We start from the raw sequence: 22776 nt of genomic DNA on the forward strand, positions 1-22776 counted from the left end.
ATCGAGCGCCGACCACTCACTTGGATCTGGATTCGCTCTTCTTTCTTGCTATCTGCCCTGTCAGCAAGAAACAAGCGGGAAAATCCGTCATCGCTATGTCTCATGTCAAGCTGATGTCAATTCATTAGGTAAATTTTATTGTAATTATTGAGATCGGCTGTTTGTTTTGATGGTGCTACAAATACAGACACGGCACCGAGCCGTAAAACTGGCTTTTGTTTATTTACTTATATATTTATTTATTTGTTTGTTTGTTTGTTTAATTATTTATTTATTTCACATACCCTCAAGCGCCAAGGCATTATAGAGGGGAGTGGGGCACATGCGAAAAACAATGACAACGATTATCACAAGTTTATGTAATGCAAGCGACATGTGCATTGGACGTAATCATTAAGAAATCAAATAACAAGAATACTATGACATTGAAATTATCTAAACCTAGCGACATCTGAACTGGACAAAAGGAAAATACGGCGCGACAGCGCTTGCGCAAATGCATGGTCACAGTTGAGCAAAACCAAACAATGTTCGGCGGAAAAGTGCGTTGTCTTCGAGTGACGCGATATCATCAGGAAAGTCGTTCCAGTCGGTTGTATGGGGAATACATAAATATAAAAACCTGTTGGTGTGACAAAAAGTGCCTCTTACTTTATGATGGTGATCAACTTGAGATGACAGATAAGTGGGCGCTAGAATGAGCTCACTGCCAAGGATATGATGATTTCTAGTTAGCAGGTGCTGTCCCAGCATTAGCACTGGTGATGCGCTGATGATGCGGAATGCTATAAATTCCTAATTGCTCACTGCATATTTATGGTACGTAGTGACGGTTCCGAGCGAACGCCAAGTAAACGCCTAGCAGACGCTGTGGCGCAGGCGAATATTGGTAAGGGCATTCATCCGTACTACTTGCTAAGGAGGCTGCAAGGTAGCTGCAGGGAAACCGAACAGGTAAAGCGAAGCCCTGCTGTCACATGCATGTAAACGTAGCTTATGGTCACGGAGTCAAAACATCTTTTGCGTCAATCCACCAACAACGGAGCATGTAACAGGATGGCAAGCAGACGCTGAGCAGATGACGCGGCGCGAATGCGCACATCTGGAGGCGCATTCGTCCTCCTTATTAACTAAGAATTCGTGTAGCTTCCACAGTGCTGCAACCAGGTTGTGAGATGGAGCATAGAGACGCACAATGCAGACGCTGTTCCCTGAGATTTCTACAGACGCACATACCCAGTGCCACAGGGTGTGAACTCCTGGGGACTATGAGTTTCTACATGCAGGCACACACGCATGCACACGCACACTCACACACACGCATATACATACATACGTACATACATGCATGCATACATACATGAATACATACATACATACATACATACATACATACATACATACATACATACATACATACATACATACATACATACATACATACATACATACATACATACATACATACATACATGCATACATACATACATACATACAGTACGTAGCGTTTTAACGACAGAGAACTCCGTGAGCCGCACTACGCATCAATTTGCGAACCCTCGCACAAGCATTAACCGTTCGCTGTAAAAAACTTATATGACTAATAGAAACTATATTCTCTAACATAGAATAATTATGATTGCGTAGAAGGCAAGCGGTGAGGGTAATTTCATTTGATCCCTATAGCACGTTTAGACGGACCTCTAAAATCCTTATTGCTTCAACTCGCAACTTAAGGCCACTTAAACCATAAAATGAACAAAAAGCAACGCGGCAACCTTTTCAAAAGTAAGAGTTCATCAAATGAGATGATGTCCCATTGGTCAGGTCAAAAAAACCTCATCTATAATTATATTTCCATGACTTAACTTTTGTGCCGGAGTTTCTATGGACAGAGAGCTATAAGGGAAGAATAGAGCAGCTAGTCCCATCCATTCAAGGAAAAAAAAAGGCGAGTATGTGCCTCGTGCGCTGGTACTACTAGCGCCACCACGAGGTCTAGCGGAGAAGTTTTTTCCTGTTCCCTAGCAGGCACTTTAGAAGCGAAGCTACTGGCCGATAACACAGGTCCGGTCCGAGAAAGGTCCACCGCTGGGAATTGTTAGGTTGACTTCGCATTTACAGCCGTAATTTGGCTTAAAAAATAGGGGCAAGACTTTCTGATTCGCCCTCGTACGTTCTTAGAAGAATGGCAGATTTTATAAAGGAGTTCGTCACTTGACTTGCGAGCAGCTCTGTTTGTGAATACATGTATCTGTGATTGGTTTTGCTTGTTCTTTCTGAGTTCGTATTCAAAAAGAGGCCATATTGCATCTGTTACTTGTTTATGAAAGCTGGCAGGAAACTCCCAAACCTTGTGTTGTCAGACAGCAAACTCCAAGATTTCGCCCCCAGTTCCCTCTCGAAGAAAAATAGTTGATAGTTACTTTAGATACGCAAAGGAGGATCAAGGCGAAGGTCTGCGCGCTCACTAGAGATTCATTAAATTACTTAAAATTTTAATTCGAATGCGTTGTCACTTCCTATTACTCGTTTCTCCCACCAACTTTCGTGGGTTCAAAAGCATTGATTAACTCCACCTTAATTTCCTATGACTTGATTATTTTCGACATAATTAACACCCAAGATCCTGAGGTCGACTCCCGTCAATGGTCGTGGGTTGGTAATCGCTGTATGATCAATTTTGGTGCCATTCAACTTTGATCTCACCAAAAGTGGAGGGATCGACTCCCACCAAAGGTCGTGGGTTTAAGTGCAATAATTAACTTTGCTTTAGTTAACACTACATGTCCTGGATTCGAATGCCATCAGTGGTCAAGGGTTCGACCATCAATGGTGGCACCATCAATTTTGGTGCCATTGAACTTTGATCCCTGCAAAGGTCGTGTGTTTGAGTGCCTTAATCAACCATATTTAAAAATCTGTGCCTGAAGTAACTTTGCCTTAATTAACACCAAAACTCGTGGGTTCAACTTCCATCAATGGTCGTGGGTACGACCACAAACGATGGAACCACGAAGTTTGGTGCCATTGAATTTTGGTCCCACCAAAACTGGAGGTTCCGACTCCCCCCAAAGGTTGTGGGTTTTAGTGCCCTGATTAGTTTTGCGTTAATTGATACCAAAGGTCGTGGGTTGACTCCCACGAAAGGTCGTGAGTTGGAGTTCCACCAATAGTCGTGGGTGACACCATAAATTTTGGTGCCATTGAATTTGGATGTCATAACGCTAGACGCTAATTTTTTCGATAACTCCCGGCAAGGCATTTCTCGAACAATGAACCGTTTAAGGCTTTCACCCTAATAACACTCAATTTTTGAGGCCCTAAATAAGAACGAAGGATGATAAGTATACCTTTGTTTTTGCAAATGTTTCGCTATATCTCGTGCGACCGTCGCTATAGACGAGGTATCTTTACTCAGTTTTGTTTATATTCAGCAGTATACCCAGGGCATGCCCCTGTATGCTCCGTCAACTACGCACTGCTGTAGGTGCCACCGTATTCTGTACATATTTGGCGCGCATTCGAAAACATGGAAAAATAAAAAAAACACGTATTCATCAAGCACATCGCGCAGTAACGATACAACAGTTGGCCTTTGTTCAGAAATAATGCACATGGCTTGACAAATCCTAAATAGAATGTCGTGGCAACGTAGAATGTACAATTTAATTTTCATACTTTGACCCACTGCGCCAGAACAGTGGGTACATAAAAATAATTATCGAACATGTAGGTGGAAGGCTACATACAGTCGTTTAGAAAGTTGTGGCGCGATTGATGAAATTGCTTCTTTGATTGTGGCAAATGCTCGTAGGCAGTGAGTTCTACTGTGTAATTGGTAAAACTGGCTGTGAGTTGTGATATAAATTATTTATTCGTGCATCATAATCCCGGGATAACTTCGTAGCAGTGGTCCACGCGTTATAACGTACGAAGTGCTGGCAAAATACGCGCAAGCGCAAGATGAATGTTTCTGCGGAATAGTGAATGGAAAAAAAAAATGATAGCTGGGCCAACATTCTGCGCCATTATAAGCGAGTTGATATAGAGGGATTCATTTAAAGCAGATAAGCTTTGATATCATGATCATGATGATAGTCTGAAATCGGCTCTTCATTCTGCGCTGACTCGAACAAATTTATGAGATGAACTTTGTGGGCATGCCCAATGAGGGAAGGAAATTCCGAAGATGACGGGCTCCACGAAATGTACTAGTGGAGCCTTGCGTTCTTACTAGCAATATGTTGCGAAAATTACAGGAGTCCGAACATTTTAGAAGTCATTGCATTAATGAACTCTGTCTGTGTTGTCCAGTTTATAATCGAGTTCAATATAGCACACTGAACCCCGTATACTTATGCGATGGCACCCAATCGATAGTGATGTCACTTATCTTGTATGCATATAGTAGTTACGGTGTGTACTATCAACGGAGCAATATTTCGTATGTTTAGTCTTCTATACGTTTTGCATCTGTTTGCCATTTTTTACTTTGTTTCGTAACCAAGAAACTTGGCAACTTCTACTCGTATATTATGGACAGGTTGTGCTTCCCTCTATTTTCTGTAGGCTGACATTCCACCTGCCATTGTCAAATCTTTACATTATATAATAGCGGGGCTCATTGAGTATGGCGGGAATAAACGTTATAGTATCCGTTTCCTCCTCATTTCTTTTCTTTGGAATGCACAGGGAGCTGCGCTGTCTACGGAATACTATCCACGTCAACCTCATGGTCACCTACTTCCTTATTTCTATCACCTGGATGACCACGGCAACGCTGCAGTCTGTACCTTCACCTGCGTACCATAAGGTAGGTGATTTCTGTGTAAATCGGAAATCTCTGCTAATGTAACGTTTGACAAGTCAGCGGTCACTTGACACTGGGCGAACAGAACTCGACAACTGTAGGTACCATCACACGGCTTCAGGCAGCATGCAGCAGCACGTGAGGGTTCCACGCATGCTATACAACGTAGTAATGATGCTGCTGCGTAATATACGTGTCGTGTCACGCTCCAACGAAAATTTTCTAATGCGTTCGTTTCGACAAATATGTGTCGGAGGAGTTCTGTCGGTTTCGAGCAAACACAGTGAAGGATGCAGAGGAAATGCCTGTTGCCTTTTCGGAGCTGGGGACCGTCGGCATCATCAGCAGGAAGTCGCCCCTTCAGCTGCACTGCAGGTCATAAGCAACCCCTCCCTTTGTCCATAGCCCGAAAGATATGAATTTGACAATATTTTTTGAGAACCATGTCCTCAGACGCACTTTGTAAATCATATTAACCCATTGAATGCGTTTCCCCGCGACCTATTTGTTCTGGGTTTTGAATGACCAGTCCAACTCGGCTTCTTCCTCTAGTTCCAACTGGAATGCCACCTCTGTGAGTTTGAATGATAGTACCTCCGTATGTCTTCCTATGTGTCTTAAAGTTGTGCGTGTATTTTTCCTTTAAAGTGAGTGCGTGTTATTTATATAGTGGTTCTTTTATTCCCGCTGTGAGTAATGACGACTACGAATCACAATCTATTGATGCAAAACATTACATGCCCCATTCGCGACAATCCGGTGGCGTCGACATGACCCTATAATGGTATCAAAAGAAGCCGACGGCGCAAAGCCTGAAACCACACCAAAGAAATGCTCGAGTTGATGTCAAATTTCACAGGGTCGTTTCTGAAAACGAAGTAAACTAATATCATTGAAAATAAAATTTGTTAAACTTCGGTCTCGGTGGGAACAGAACCGGGGCCTCCGGATTGTGACACGAGCACGCTTCCCTAACGCCAAGGCGGCTCCACCGTTCTGAGCTGAATAAAGGTGTGCCTAGTGCGTGTTTCTTTGCACACATTACGTAGCAGCCATATGGCTTACTAAAGGTGTGGCCTAATCATGCGTCATTGGGCACTTGATGCGCCCTGAATGGGAGGGATGTGGTGCCACATCATGAGTGTATAACATGAGCGCAGTAAGGACCCTCCGAGGTCTAGAAACGGTTTAATGCTTTCGCATTCCGGCATGTAAGCAGTCTTAAAGGGACACTAAAGCGAAACAATAAATCAATTTAGACTAATGAAGCATTGCTTGAGAACCCGGCAGGCAGTCATTTCAAAAAGATAGTTTGATTATTAGATGAGAAAATGAAGGTCCAAGTATCAGTATTTGAATTTCGCCCCGAAACCCCAGCGCCGGTACGTCAACGTGACGTCAGGAATTCCAAAGAATGTTTTCGCATTTGGGCCGCGTTGGCTGAATAAATGTTCTCGAAACCTGCCATGTTTAATATTTGGTTCCTTTAGAACACAATGTCGTCAATCTGTACCGCTATATATAATTAGTAGGCCCTAGAAGATGCCATCAAAATCCTAGATGTCACAGCCCCCAGGTGCGGGAACTTAAGTAGTGGTCGCCACCCGTATTTCGTTCTCGCGCTTCTTCTGGCTTACCAAACGTCTTATCGTTGTAAGAGTGGTGTTTTTGGTGTTGTAGAACGGCAATTTACTGATGCAGAAGAAATCATTTTTCACTTTAGTGTCCCTTTAAGTGTCTCTGCGGAATCTTCCTACTCTCGCCAGGATATGCAAGACACATTTTGTCTGCAATAATCTGCATGCCTATATCCTTAAACTTCACTTCTTTTCGGGACGGTTATGTAGTCGCTGCTTTGTTTACAGGAAAATATTTGACCAGCAAATGAAAAAAAAAAGCTGCGTTTAAAGGCATTTTTGTTTAATATTTGACGATTGCTCTTTTTATAGCTGGAATCCTGAATACGTAATAAATTTATTTATTTATTTATTAAATGTTACCACTGAGTGGGGTGGTGCAAGAACTAAGCGCGCACAATGAACGACACTAAACGATTATACACCTTATAGAAAACAACTACAACGTGGAAAATAAAACCCTAAAGTGCAACACATGTGCGAATTATAATTTATCAGCAAATGAAACATTATTCAATGTCCTTTGTGAACAGCTGTAAAGGAGCGATCGCGTTTCATCAGAAAAAGAGTTCCAGAGAAAAAGAAAGGACTAGGAATAAGAGCTCCGTAATTGCGTCTTCCTGCTTCACAAAATTTATGAGAGTTTGTTCCTTCCCCTCTCTCTCCACTTCGGAAGAAGTACACTAGCTGGTAAAAGGGATTATATCGGTACTGCAGCCTACTTTACAGTCTTGACCCGTATTTACAAATACCCCCGGCACAAAGGCCCTCGAGCGGCCTGCTTTGACACTTGTAATTCTCACTATATGCGTGCACAGCGTGCGCGGAGACGTGAGCTGCCTGCTCCTGCACCGCGAGCCGCCCGGTCGTTCATAGTGTTCAAGTTTTGGTTAGTGCCTACGCCGGTCACACCTGAAAGAGAAGACCAAAGACTTGCCGTTTCTGTTTCGTCGCACCTCTCCTTACAGAAGTGGTGGATGATGGACGGTGCCTCTGAGCCCTTATCTCCAGCGTCGAACTTCCTTTTCCCAAAACCAAGCTTGCAGATACGTGCCGTGCATATCGAGATCGAGACTTTTGCGGCACGATTTGCACTTCTTTCTTCTGCATACGCTGAAACCGGGTTGCATCTATGTTCTTCCATTGATGGAAATGCATGACGCTTGCCCTTTCTTCTGCTCGTGCGTTTGACTATCTTACCATAAAGTTGTGCGACCCACAATTGCATATTAAAGTTTCTCTAAAGATTTTTGTCGTGTTTGCAAGTACAAGGCGTGTACATAGCGGGTGTTATCAGAGTCAAGATAGCTTTAAGAAATCGCCTGGGACAGCTAGGATAGTTCTACTTCTGAAGCTGAATTAGCTTACGGATCAGGCATTTTTTGCATTAGAAGCCGAAATAATACCTAATTGAGTCATGTTCACAGCTTGAGTACTTTAATGCGATAAATACTTGACTTGCGGCACGCGTTGCAATTTACAAATTGTAGCCGGTGATCTTGCAACGCCTACCGTTGAAAGAAATTCTGTCTATGACAGCAGTTTTAAGATATGCATTCCGAAAATGTGAGGAATAATTATTTAGTTTTCCGCTCATTTTAGAGCGCGGCTCCTAGGCGTTCGTTCCTGCTGCGAACGTCGAAGTTGTCCCTCGTAAATGAGCGAACGAATACAGCGAAGGATGAAAGCGAACGAGGAGCGCAGCGGGAGATGAAAGACTACGATAGCGAAGAGAGCGTCAGGATGAAAGTGGAGGAGGAGAGTGAAGCGGAATTATGAGGCGTAAAGCAGAGGAGGAGCGTACGGCGAAAGCGTGAGAAGAAAAGCGTAGTACCGCGCAAGACTGGCTTTGCGGCAAGATGACGCCATAGTAGCGCGCGTCATCTGTATGGAAACAAAGCGCTGCATGAGTGGATGTCTGTGTGCGGCGGCTGCTGTGAATCGCGCCCACGCGTCACTCACGCACCGCCTTTCGCCATCTCCTGATTAGCGAGGCAGTCGCGCCACACATAGCTCCTTTTACAACGTGCCGCACGAGAGAGATTGTCCGCGCCAGCCAATATATCGCGAAATGAAAACACGTATAAAACCCCGCTCAAATTACGCATTAAGGAATATCGTAATCATCGGTGAAGTTTTCATAAATGTGCCTGCAAAAAAAAAAAAAATGCTGACGACTTATCTAGCGGCAAGCTTTTGGAATTTGGAGGTCAAATTGCGTGGAACCGGAGTTATGGCGAAAAGTAATATATGAGTACTATACCATAGCATACTGAAATGCTTTTCTAACTCTCTAATGCGTATTATAAAAGCCAGTATTACTTAGAGTCACTCTACTCAGCACTATTCTTCCAATTTTAGCCTCTTCTCTACGAGAAATATCTTTCTCACGCTACTCATGCGCATGTGTTTATTAAAGGGAAATCCTTAAGTGGGTCCTTGCGCGATGGCGTTGAAGAAAAGCGGCGTCTAGTCGAGTGGTACAAAAAAAAAAACACCATGTGACCTTTTCCGAGCGAGCGGCGGGTGAAGATGGGAACGAGCGGCGCGCCCGCAGACAGAAAAACCGCCGTTGCGTCGCTGACGTCATGCGGCCGCAGCTGTGGTTGCGGCGACATTCGACTGCGAAGCGAGAAAGACGGCGATGGGGGACACTCGCCAAGGCCCTGCAGTTTTGCGCAGCAGGCCTCGGAAGTACTCTACGGCCGAGGGTGCTCGCCCAGCGAGAAACGAGGTGCGACGTGCGAAGCGGCGGCAGCAAGGCGTTCGACCGGGAGTGCTGCTTTCCCTTGCTGAGAGGATGCAACGCAGCAGTGTTCGGCTTGTGTTATGCATTTGCAACACTTACTGGCCGCATGCATGCTGCACCTTGAGATACTGCATTAAGTGCTCGAATGTGTCGTTGGCGAGGTCGACCTAAAGTGCCACAGGTGTACTTTACACTGCGGCTCATTAAGTCGGGCAAGAAATCTGACCCCTTGGATCGTGAAAAATAAGGCATTCGCAAGTGTGAAGAAGGCTTTCGCCTTCACGTGTTACAGGAGTGTAACATGCTGGAGAACTTTTGTCTTCATAAAGAATATATGATTTCGAATGGATAAATTGTTTAATCGCGTCGAATGCAAACATAAGAAAAAGCAGGTCTTTAAATTAAGCGATAAAATAGTTTCTGATTTATAAACAAAATAAACATACACATTTCGGGTAAAGCCTCCCTAGTAAAGAAAAAAAATGTCTGTTTGTGACATTATAAACATCCATGGTATGCCGTTCGCAATAGGATGTCCGGTGAACTAGAGCTTGTAAATGAGAGACAGCTTTTTACGTTATATGACGGATGACAAGAAGAACACTAGTGAAACAAGAAAGCGGTGCGTCACCGCATATACGTAGAGCATCGCTTCCGTTGAAGGAGGCAATTGTGACACTGCAGCACCGTATATAGTGTTAAATCAATGCAAACTTTGTGAGACTAGTCAAGTGCTAAATTGCATTAGATTCCCGCAACTTGGCTGCTGGATTATTATGACCCTGCTGACATTAACCGCCTTTCCGTGGCAGCCAATTCGGCTCTTGAACGTGGGACTGGTCCAAGATACCCAAAGTGTCTGTAGGAATATCGAACGAGTCAAGGAAAAAGTGGCCTGTTTGACCGCTTCACTGTGCAGCCCGTGGCAACTCTATCAAGTTATCGGTCGAGAGCGATACCGAACCCTTCCTGTGCCGGTAAAGAGGCCAGATGGGGCAAAGCCGATGAATGTAGTCAGCAGCAATTGTATGCAACTATTAAACGGTCGCATCGCACTGCGGCACTTGAACAACGCGGATTTTCTTCGAGTTGGTTCGGATTGTTTGAGGAGCAATATGTGAAGCCAGCTATACGCCAAACGCTCTTTGTTGTGCGGCCTTTTTGAGATGTTAAGTATACCATATATTGTGGAAGGAAAGCGCTGGAATTGTACAAGTGTTCTCCTGTGCAAGAACTTTCCGGCCTGTAGCAATGCGGCAGTTGAACCGACACTAAAAGAGTACCGTTAAATAAGTATAAAGTGATAAAGCATGCGTGGAAAACATTATTTTTTTTCGCGGAAAGAGGTTGAATATTGAAAGGAAAAAAATGGAGGCAACATGAGTGCGATGTTACGGATTTAAATATCATTTTTTTTTCGTATTTAGGCCAATGCCCCGGCCCCCCTTTTTCGGTAAATATTCTACAAACCACTCCAAGTTTAGCTTGATCCTAGTTTGAGTACGATGCCGTCCATCTTTACAAATGAAAAAATATATTGTACCTGAGCAGATGCCGTAAAAATCAATGACGGTAAGCGTAGTCAATGTTGGTATCCCCAAGTAGCATTGCAATCTTTAATTTTCTGTCTTCTCTGGCTTGCAAAGCCTCTTCTAACGCTAAGAGTGCCTTTATTTGTCTTGGAGAAGGGTGATTTATCAATACACCTTGAAAGATTTTTCTCTCAGGTGTCCGTTAAACGTGTTTCACCTGTCCTCATCGCCGCTCCTTTGTGACAATTGCCATGTGCTGGTAATCGTTAGCGGCGCCGCACGCTCTGGAGGTGCGTTTTTGGAGATTACCTTGGCAGTCTCCTTGCTGACCTTATGAAAGCTAAAGTACTTTCGATCTTTAGGGAAGGTTGACTGTTCACACGATTCTCGCCATTTGGTTTGAAATAGTCATCTGATGCAAACGTAAACTCAACACGTCTATGACGCCTACATCAAGAATAATTTCAATTTCAGGCGGATCAACCTGCAGTCATTGGCAGCGGAAGAGTAGCCGCCATGGTAGCGCAACGGCTCTGGCGTTCCGCTGTTTAGCTCGAGGTCACGGGTCAGATCTCGCTTACGGCAGCCGAATTTTTATTATGTTTAATTACAAAACCGCCAATCTACTTTAATTTAGCGGCACGCTAAATAGCATCATGTGTCCAAAATAAAATCGTAGTGTCCTAATATAGCGTGCCTTTGATCTAATTGTCGTTATGGCATGGGAAATCCCAGAATATATTCGAACTTACACGGGCAGCGAGTAAACTTAATGGCTAAGCAACGTGCTTCAAAGCCAACGCAGCAGTGGCCTTACGGGCGAATCATCCGGGCCATGAATCACTCGATTTCAGCAATACCTTGTTTTTCAATAAAGTCTTTACTCACTCACTCACTCACTCAGCTGCACCCTTAACTGGTGAACTTGCATTGCCTGGGGAAGTCTAAATATTATTTATTTAGGATTCCAATTGGTTTAGTTGGCTTCCAGTATTAACGCGCCAGGCAATATTTCAATATTTCCTTAAATTATTTTCACGTTCGCATTGCCTTCATTTAAATTATTCCGCGCGTATACTGTCACTTAAAAAAAAGGTTGTGAGCCAAAAGATGACGAGGAGGATTGGGTAAAGATGGTTGCGGCGAAAATGCTGTATAACACCGGGACCCAACTTCCGATTCCACGTTTTGAGTAAAAACGAAATCCGTTAGCAAATTTTTTTTTCTATCTGAAACACTTCGGAGTCAGGTCTATCTCGTATTCAAGGCCATTTCCTTTGCCCAGCCTTTCTTCGGCCACAATTTTGGCCAGTATTTCCAAGAGCGCCACTCTTCCCCATATATAGACGAGCTAAGAGTTCCGCATGCTTATGAATTCGGCTCCACGCGAATCCGTTTCCCCGTTTCCTGCATCTGATATCGGCGAGCGCGCCTTTTTTGTACGGCTCGGTGCTTCTGAGGCAACAGCGAGCTGTGCTGACAGACGGTGGCTGTCGGGCATGCCAGAGGAAGATGGGTAGTAGCGACAGCCGAAACGAAAGTTGGTCTCTTGAGCGGCCACTATGCAGAAAAAAACACGAGGAAGTGAGACAACACGCGACCGCCGAAGTTCCTTCCGTTGCTCCCATCGAACCGTTGCTTTCAGTGCTTCGGTAACGGGAAAGATGCACGCGTGAGAGGCCCCTCTGGAAGTGATTAGTAACTGCTTGAGCGAAACTGACTCGTCTACAGGAATATGAAGAAACGTCTCGAAATCATTAGTAACTTCTTGCGCGAGTGTTTGTTAATGTTATGCCGGCACGTAGTTTATGCTCAGTATGCAGAGGCTTTGAAAAGCGCGCACTTTTAGACAAGAAAAAAAGGCGGCCGCAGAACGGGCGCTAACTGGCAAATCAAGTTTATTGGGAGCACAAAATATAGGTATATTTACGCGAGAAGATTGCGCAAAAGACGCTGTGTGTAAGCGCTAAGAACTTTTCATTCGGTTTGCAACCCAGCAACGCCGCCAAATCACAGCAGTTTCTATGGAAACATCTCATCACAGTTGCGCATCATGACACACGTGTGGCTGATGCAAGTGATTTGCTTCATTCGAAAAAAAATGCAAACTAGGAAAAGCGCTTCGGAAAGACGACAAAGCCAAAGCCGCAGGCATACGACAAACACAGCGCTACTTTCGACTTTCCTTCATTGAACGGATAACAGTATATACACCGATACACACGATGCAACAGATGCAGACGCAACAGACTATATTGTCAACGTGATTTACGCCACGTGTGCAAAGTCATAGACTTTGTTGTTCGATAAGAAGGATGGAGCGCTGACGCACGCTTCCCATTCAGAATAAGTTTTCACTGCTTCTATGGTCTCCCGTGTGCACTTGTCCCTGTTATCAAAACTTGTCGAGTGCCCACGTCTTCCAGGTTGCAGTGACAGGTTGCTATCGCCGCCCTTGTGGCGTAGATCATCATCCATTCTTAGGTGGTCGTTTAGGCATCTTTTTTACAATGCCGCATGTACGTCAAACCCGTGCAACCTATCCCTTGCGCCGAGTGGCGGTGCAAGCTGCAGGGCCTTCCTTGAATAGGCAAGTTTTCCTGCATAGCTGTGCGAGCTTCGCGGGGTCATTCGTGGCAACCGAAAACGTTCGCTCGCTGACCGACCTTCTTCAATCTGGGCGATATGCCACAAATGTAAGGAACAGATGCACAACTCTTTAAATAAAGCGCGATACATAAGCAATTGTGTACGATTTACCGGATGTCATTCGTGCCTCCTCGTTTTATTACTATGTACTGCGACCGCAGATGGCTCTCATGATGGACACCGCCGCATTGTCTTTCCTTTTTATTTCTTAAACAATGGCGCTATCTGCTTAGAAAAAAACTTCTACCAAGTGCATGCGCACACGTTGTCCTCGTCTGCCGCACATTTGCTTCCTGTGCCTCGCAAAATTGATGCGCAAACGCTACCACTCTCAGAGTCGGCGTGGGGCACTAATTCCGCAAGCAAAAAGAGGGACACATGTCGCGCGATAAGGCAGTCCAGCTCAAAGCAGCACATTACCGCAAGCGCAAGGACTTGATCCCACCTCACGGTGTTTCATGAAGCTGTCTCTTTCGTCCCCGCATGGCGAGGATGAAGCTGAGGTCGTTGAAACTACGTCAAGAACGGGACCACGCTAGGGAAACACGAGTGTTGACTACCCACAGACATTTCTTGACAGACCCATATGTGTGGTATGTTGGGGAGTGAGTGCTATAATATATATATGTATATATATATATATATATATATATATATATATATATATATATATATATATATACATATGTATATATATATATGTATGTTGTACTGAAGAAGAATGAGCAGTAGGCACTGCTGAGAGAAAGACGACAACGACGACCATGACGTGGAGGATTGGCTGTCGTCATACGATCGCGTGAGTGCGCATAACAAATGGGATGATAAAGCTAAACTGACTAACGTCATCTTCTATCTTTCTGGAGTCGCTAATCTCTGGTTCCGCAATCACGAATCCAACCTCTCCACTTGGACAGCATTTACCCATTCTTTCAAAGAAGTCTTCGGTCGCCCTGCTGTGCGCAAGCTTCGCGCAGAACAACGCTTGCGTAGTCGCGCTCAGCAAACGGGTGAAAACTTCACAAGCTACATTGAGGACGCAGTTGACCTTTGCCGGCGCATTAACCCCGCCATGCCCGACTCTGAAAAGATCAAGAATGTCATGAAGGGCATAGAGGATGACGCCTTCCAAATGCTCTTGGCGAAAAATCCTCAAACGATTGACGATGTCATTACACTGTGCCAGAGCTACGATGAGCTCCGCAAACAACGCCCTACTACGCGCCGAGCTGCCGCGCCCGACGACACGATTTCGGCTTTAACTGGCACTTCCAGTGCTGCTCCCGCCCACTCTTCGTTCGTCGACCAAATCAAACAATTCGTTCGCGAAGAAGTCGCGCGCCAACTGTCACTGCTGCCTGCTACGCAGTCGTCTGAGTCCTCTTTGTCCCCGGAACTCCGACGCGTCATACACGAACAAGTCAGCGACGCACTACCTCTCGCTAATCAGCCACCCTCAGCGCCGGTTCCGCTCACGTACGCTGCCGTCGTCGCCAGGCCAAGACCACCGCCCGAAGTTGCGCATTACACCCCCGCAAGCGGCTTCTACGCCTCGCCTTCTCCAGCTGCGAACTACTTGCCCAGAAGCGGCTTCTGCGCGCCTCCGCAGCCCCTACGCCCAGCTCAAAACAGTGCACCGCTACCTAGGCCCTCTGTTAATAATCCGTGACGTACCCAAGACAACCGGCCGATCTGCTTCGCTTGTGGCTTTGCTGGCCATGTGATACGGTTCTGCCGCCGGCGGGGTTGGTACCCTCCTGATACTGCAAGATGTCAAGGGGATACTACTCACTCCCAGTCCCGCTATTCGCCACCAGTTCCGCACTTCGCTCCTTCATCTCCTGTTCCCCGAAGCTTCAACACACGTCGGTCTCCATCTCCCCGTCGACGTTCCCTCTCGCCCATCGTCCGCCACCCTCCAGCTGTGGAGGAAAACTAAAAGGCGCAGTTCCGGAGGCAAGAACTGCGATCTCTTCGAACTGCTCAAGCCCTCGTTTATTGCCTACGAACATCATTGAAGTTTTTGCCGAAGGTGTCGCCGTTCACGCGCTTGTCGACACAGGTGCCGCAGTGTCCGTGATTGCCGACCAGCTTCGCCGTACGCTCCGAAAAGTCGCGACGCCGTTTTCTGTCATTTCGCTGCGTACAGCAAGCGGTGAGCCAATTGAGCCCTTAGGAACATGTACCGTCCGTGTCGCCATACAAGACAGTCTACACCACATTGAGTTTGTTGTTCTTTCCCGCTGCTCTCATGCCATCATTCTAGGATGGGACTTCCTCTCATCTCATCACGCTGTTATTGATTGTGCCTGTGCGGAACTTGCGCTGACTCCATTTTGCGGCAGTCCTTCTGAAGATTTGCCTCCACCATCTGCTCGGGTCTTTGTCACCACCGACGCTGATATCCCTCCTTTTTCTGCCGCCCTTGTACCGGTTTCCTGTGCTGCTTTCTGCGATTCCACAGTTCTTTTCACGCCATCTCAACTTGCTGCGTCGTCATCCCTTCTTGCTTCCCTTTGCTCTCCTTCCCTTTCGCCACGGCTCCAGCGCACTATACGTTTCGAATCCGTTTTCGTGTACATCAAGCTTACATCGTGGCGAGCGCCTCGGCTTTGGTGACGAATTCGACACGAGCTCTGTGTACGATGTGCCTGATGACTCGACTCCTCTTCACGTTGACGCTATGGTTCTCCCTGCCTCTGTGCCTGCGCCTGCATGTGACCGAACGTTTGCTCCATTTATTGATCCTAACCTCACTCTGAGTCAGCGCACGCAGATCGTTGACCTCCTTAACCAATTTCAAACTTCTTTCGACCTCCAAAAACAATGTTTAGGACGTACCTCTACAGTCGTTCATCGCATCGACACCGACAGCCACGCACCACTACGCCAACGTCCATACCATGTGTCTGCGACGGAGCACCGCGTCATCGATGAGCACGTAGGAGACATGCTTCGACGCGGCGTTATATAGCCATCGCACAGTCCCTGGGCTTCCCCGGTAGTGCTGGTCAAAAAGTAAGATGGGACTATTCGTTTTTGTGTGGACTATCGGCGTCTAAATAAGATAACTCGGAAAGATGTCTATCCTCTTCCCCGTATCGACGACGCACTGGACTGCCTCCAAGGCGCTGAATTCTTTTCGTCCTTAGACTTACGATCCGGTTATTGGCAGGTCCCCGTGGCTGACGCAGACCACCCGAAAACAGCATTTGTTACGCCTGATGGCCTATACGAATTTACCGTGATGCCCTTTGGCCTCTGTAATGCGCCTGCAACATTTGAAAGAATGATGGATAACATCCTCCGGGGCCTCTAATGGCAGACATGCCTTTGTTATCTCGATGACATTGTCATCTTTTCCCCAGACTTTTCTTCTCACCTGTTCCGCCTCAAACGCGTGCTCACTTGCCTTGCAGATGCTGGACTCCAGCTCAACTTAAAAAAGTGTCGCTTCGCCGTCCGGCAGCTAGTCATCCTTGGCCACGTTGTTTCGAAAGATGGTGTGCTCCCAGATCCAACCAAACTCCAAGCCGTTGCCGAATTCCCACGACCAAAGACCACAAAAGAACTCCACAGCTTCATCGGATTATGCTCCTGTTTTCGTCGTTTCATCCGCAACTTCGCCACCATAATAGCGCCTTTGACGCAGCTTCTCGCGGGTAACCACGACCTTTTGGCCTGGCCGCCAGTTTGCGAGGCCGCATTCACGACGCTGCGCCGTCTTCTAACCTCACCCCCCATACTCCGACATTTTCACCCAACCGCACCGACAGAAATACACACGGATGCCAGTGGCGTCGGCATTGGCGCTGTTCTTGCACAACGAAAGACTGGCTTCGACGAATACGTTGTTGCCTTCGCTAGCCGCGCACTCACAAAAGCGGAAGCAAACTATTCCGTTACAGAAAAAGAATGCCTGGCTATCATTTGGGCCATAACTAAGTTTGGTCCTTACCTCTACGGCCGCCCGTTCGACGTCATCACGGACCACCATGCGCTCTTCTGGCTGTCGTCCTTGAAAGATCCCTCAGGCCGCCTCGCTCGATGGGCGCTTCTCCTCCAAGAGTATGATATTCGAGTGCTGTACCGCTCTGGCCGCAAACACTCGGACGCGGATGCCTTGTCTCGCTCCCCAGTGTCAGGCCAGCCCAATCATCAGAAAGTACAAATATGCGAGTCCTCCCTCACCGCCACGGATATGCTTTCGGAGCAGCAGAAGGATCCATGGATTGTTGCCATGCTGGCTTTTCTGTCAGACCCATCAGGGCCTTCTACTGGCCGTGCATTGCGTCGCCATGCACACCACTTTCCTGTTCGTGACGGGCTCCTATACCGCCGTAACTACCTCTCGGATGGGTGCAAATGGTTACTCGTGGTTCCTCGGCATCTACGTTCAGATATATGTGCAGCATTTCACGACGACCCGCAATGCGCACATGCAGGAGTACTTAAAACATACGCACGCCTGCGAATCCGTTATTACTGGCGCGGGATGTACCGATTCGTCCGTTAATATGTCCGCTCCTGCCTCGCTTGCCAACGCCGCAAGAATACCCCTCATGCCTTACCTGCTCCACTGCAACCATTGCCTTGTCCAGGACGGGCCTTTGACAGGGTCGGAGTTGATCTTTATGGGCCCCTTCCGAGTACTTCAGATGGCAACCGCTGGGCGATAGTGGCGATTGACCATCTCACACGCTACGCCGAAACTTCGCCTCTGCCCAACGCATCTGCGCGGGATGTTGCCTGCTTCCTTCTGCGTAACATCATACTTCGCCATGGAGCCCCCAGAGAGTTGCTGAGCGACAGAGGCCGCGTTTTTCTGTCTGATGTTATAGAAGCCTTGCTCAAGGAATGCAACGTAATTCACCGTACCTCTACTGCATACCGCCCGCAAACCAATGGCATGACTGAGCGCTTTAACCGCAATCTTGGCGATATGTTAGCCATGTACGTCGCATCTGACCAAACCAATTGGGACCGAATTCTCCCCTTCGTGACGTACGCTTAGAATACCGCCACACAGACCACTACAGGATTTTCCCCGTTCTTTCTTCTTCACGGACGCGAGCCTTCCTGCACAATGGACACCATCCTTCCGTATCGCCCTGACACAATGGAGGCTACTACCCTGTCCGAGGCTGCTGCACACGCGGAAGAGTGCCGGAAGCTCGCCCGCACATTTACTTCGGAAGATCAGCAGCGACAGAAGCACCTTCGGGATATTCCCTCTTCTCCGGCACCCTATGCCCCTGACTCACTAGTCTGGCTTTGGGTTCCCGCTACCAGCCCTGGACTTTCACCCAAGCTTGTGTCCAAGTATCAGGGTCCCTACCGTGTCATCAGTCAAACGTCTCCTGTGAACTATATGGTAGAACCCCTTGAGCAGCCTTCCGATAAGCGCCGCCGAGGGCGCGAAATCGTGCACGTTCAGCGACTCAAGCCGTACTTTGACCCACCTGTGCTATCTTGCCCGTAGGTCGCCGAGACGGCTCCTCTTCCCCGGGGAGGCAATTGTACTGAAAAAGAATGAGCAGTAGGCACTGCTTAGAGAAAGACGACGACGACGAGTGCTTGGAAGGCTTGTGCCTGTGTCGCCGAAGCTCTGTGTCCTCTCGCTGCGGTGCTCTGCTATCTGAGCGTTTTAGCAATCGAACTATAACGCCTCTTGACAATATATATATATATATATATATATATATATATATATATATATATATATATATATATATATATATATATATATAGCACCTCTACACATACCTTCTACACATCAAATTGTCCAGCGGAGCGGTCTCGTAGTTCCGATCGCAAGGCTGACGCAACTGAAGATAAATTTATGGCTAAACTGGATGACTTGGACAATCGAAGCCGTAGACTCAATTTCGACTGTTTCGGATTTCCTGAGAGGGAACATAACGAGACGTGGCAGGCGTCTGGAAAACTAATTAGTGGAATATGCAAAGATGTGATGAAACTTGATATTTCGGTTGAATGGGCTCATCACGTAGACGTTTTCAGAGAAGGTAAAGACCGGCCCATAGTAGCATGCTTTTCACGGTGGAAGGCTAGAGAAAATGTCTTTAAGAATGCTTACAGACTAAAGGGAATTTTGTGCAGCATCTCTGAAGATTTCAGCCCACCCGTACAGGAAGAAAGACGTCAGCTTTGGAATTAAGCTAGAGAAAAGAGAGAAAACAGATAAATCATGTTTGCTTGAGTTCTGATAAATTGATCATCAATGGCCAAACGTTTGTCTAGGATAGCGATATGCGAAAGCCAGTTGCACTTCAGGCACATGCGCGACTGGATAGAGGCCAATTACGCATTCAGAATTCCGTTCCCTCCAAAGAAAACCCAGCGCGTTGCTCGCAGCCTGAACGGCTCTCTGTCCTGCTTGTAAATTGTCGCAGCATAAAAAAACCAAGCCAATAGCCTCATGTGTTTAGTAGCCATTGTTCAACCTCAGATCGTGATCGGCACCAAATAATGGTGAGACAAAACTATACCTAATGTAAAAATCTTTCCGCCTGGCTTTACTGTCTGTCGGAAAGATAGGCATTGACATGGCGGGTGAGTATTTATTTTGATATCAAATTGTCAAATACACAAATCTTTTTTCAAAACAATTCTCAGCCACTCTGATGCCTTGTGAAATTACCCAAAGGAAAAAATGTAGTGTACGGGACATTCTACCACCCACCCGGCAGCAGCGACTCATTTGGACTGCTGTCTGGGATGCTATCTCTTATGCCTAATAGCATATTTCTAGGAGGTGATTTCAATTTTCCGGACTTCAACTGGAATGCCGGAAGTGTGGCTGGCAATAGATCCCGTATTTACCGAGAGTTCGAAGAACTGCTCGGAATAAATGGATTGCAGCAGTACGTACTGGAACTTACGCGAGAAAATGCAATTTTAGACTAAGTACTTTGCACTGAACCGAACTTAGTATCAAGTTCGGTTCAAGCCAGGTATTAGTGACCACAGGGCAGATGTCGCAGAACTTAACGTACAGCGAGTATAGATGGCGCAAATTGAAAACAATGAAAAGTGTATAGCTACGACAGAGGAGACTATGCCGCTATTAGAACCTAAGTGGAAAATTTCCTTCCTACTTTGCAGTATCTGTCAAACACACGCTGTACGTTACCATTGTGGTCAGCATTTCGTGACAAAATACTTCAAATAGTCGAAACTGATGTTCCTTGGAGGTACCTGCGGCAACGAAAGAAACAAAAGCCTTGGTTTAACGCAGAAATACGTAAACTTATAAGGAAAGCGAGACGAACGTATAAAAAGTTTTCTGCCGACATCAGTCTTCCGAATCAGAAACACTTGCAAGAGGTAAATAATCTATAGACAGCAACAATTAACTCTGCGCAAGATACCTTCTTTGTTAAATTAAACAAGGACTTGAGAGAAAACCCAAAATCGTTTTGGAAATATGTAAAACAAAAGCGAAAACAAGGGCGCTATAACGTAAAACTATTCCAAACTTTCCTATTCCAATTCTGCAATCAACCCAGAAGTAAAGGTGGTCAAGAACTTCTTGGACCACCTTTACTTCACCTCTCTGTCAGGCGACGTCACGAAAACCGTGATGGTTCCCCATCTGATATGACGTGTGTACAATGATTATGCATGATTTTACCGAACAAAAGAAAAATAGTTATTTTTGATTCAACCCCTTTTCGCCATTAGCCCTCGGCTATTGGTCACAAGTTTTCGGGCAGCACACACTTCACCTGCGTGTCACGCGACGTCACGTAACTGCAAAGACTTACCGCGGCAAAGTGACGTGTTCGCGTTAAAGATGCAATAATATGCCGAACAAAACTGAATTTTCTTCTGAATAGCCGCAGGCTGCCCCGTTCCGAAAGGAATAAAAGATGGTTGCCGCTGACCTTTCAAGCACTGGCCACTCGCACCTGCCGGAGAGCATGGGTTTATTTGCGTATAATAAAGCTTTTTTTGGGTGGCCGTGTAACGTTTTCGAGCACTTTCAGCACGTTTGCGACCTCGTTCTGCCAACTCTTCTTTGCTGAGAATACGTTTCAGCGTTATTCTTAAGCTTCCGTTGTATGCCGCCGTGATTTTCGGCCAGCCACCACAAGCTAAGAAAGAGAAAGCGGACCAATCACAGATGCCGGCACCACCCTCTTGATCCGGTATCGATTTTGAGTGCAGTGACTCGGCCCCATCGAATCCCTCTCCGCTTGAGCGTGCTCCGCGCCTCTTGTCATCCAATTAGACAAGACAAGCCGCTCAGTGTAGGCAATATTATTCGTTTTTAAAGAAACAAAAGTGACCTCATATGAACGAGGAGAGCATTTCATTGGTCTGTTCTGACAACCCTGGGGGTGACCGCCCGATGCTTGCGCAGGCGGTTACGCAAATATGACGTCAGGAGAATGGAATAAAAACACATTGGAATAGTTTTACGTTATAGGGCCCCAAGACATGAACATACCATCTTTAACAATTAACGGCAAAACCATGACGTCAAACTATCAGAGAACGGAATGCTTTAACCGGTACTTCCAATCCGTGTTTTCGCAGGTATCTACAGAGGAGACTTTGCTTTTCGACAACGCCAATCAGGGAGATATGATGCCAGACATTTCATTTGATGTTAGTGGTGTCTATTCTTTATTAGGCAACTTAGACAAAACAAAAGCGATGTACCTGATGAAATATCCCCAGTGGTGCTTAAAGAGTGCCATAGCATCATTGCTTCGTATTCAACGATCATCTATAAGCTTTCCCTTGAAGCAGGCCTCATTCCCCAAGATTTTAAAACGACGACCAGAGAACAGTTTTTAAATCGGGCGATAGAAAACTCACAAAAGACTATAGGCCGATTTCACTAACATCGATATGTTGCAAAATATTCGAACACATTTTATATAGTAACTTATCTGCATTCCTTGACTCAAACGCTTTCTTTACACCTTCTCAACACGGATTCTGAAAAGATTATTCCGGCAACACATAATTAACAGAATTTCAACATTTTTTATCCAAGGCCATTGATAACAATAGTCATTTATACGCGCTTTTTATTGATTTTGAAAAAGCTTTCGATACTTTGTCCCATCAGCTCTTACGTGTAATGCTTGCTGCGTTAAATGTAAGCGAAAACGTTCAAAACTGAATACGGAACTACCTAAACGAAATAACATAGCCTGTTGTCCTAAACAACGCCGAATCTTCACCAATAACTGTTTCTTCGAGCGTTCCTCAGGGAATTGTACTGGGTCCCTAGTTATTTTTAATCTACATAAGCGACATTGTCGCACTAATTACATCACCCATAAAACTATTTGCCAATGACTGTGTGATTCACAGAGAAATTACTGCTCAAAATGAGATAGATACTTTGGAAACAGA

General features: G+C 46.1%; 1 protein-coding gene across 1 annotated transcript in view; it reads left to right on the forward strand.

The window, feature by feature from the left end:
• Positions 1 to 22776, forward strand: part of LOC126540564 (diuretic hormone receptor-like) — a 230872-nt gene that overhangs the window by 154276 nt on the left and 53820 nt on the right. Inside the window, exon 6 of the mRNA XM_050187400.3 lies at positions 4696 to 4816. Coding sequence (XP_050043357.1) covers positions 4696 to 4816 — 121 coding nt within the window. The remainder of the gene's footprint in view (positions 1 to 4695; positions 4817 to 22776) is intronic.

Source organism: Dermacentor andersoni, chromosome 2, assembly GCF_023375885.2.
Source record: "Dermacentor andersoni chromosome 2, qqDerAnde1_hic_scaffold, whole genome shotgun sequence".
Classification (NCBI taxonomy): domain Eukaryota; kingdom Metazoa; phylum Arthropoda; class Arachnida; order Ixodida; family Ixodidae; genus Dermacentor; species Dermacentor andersoni.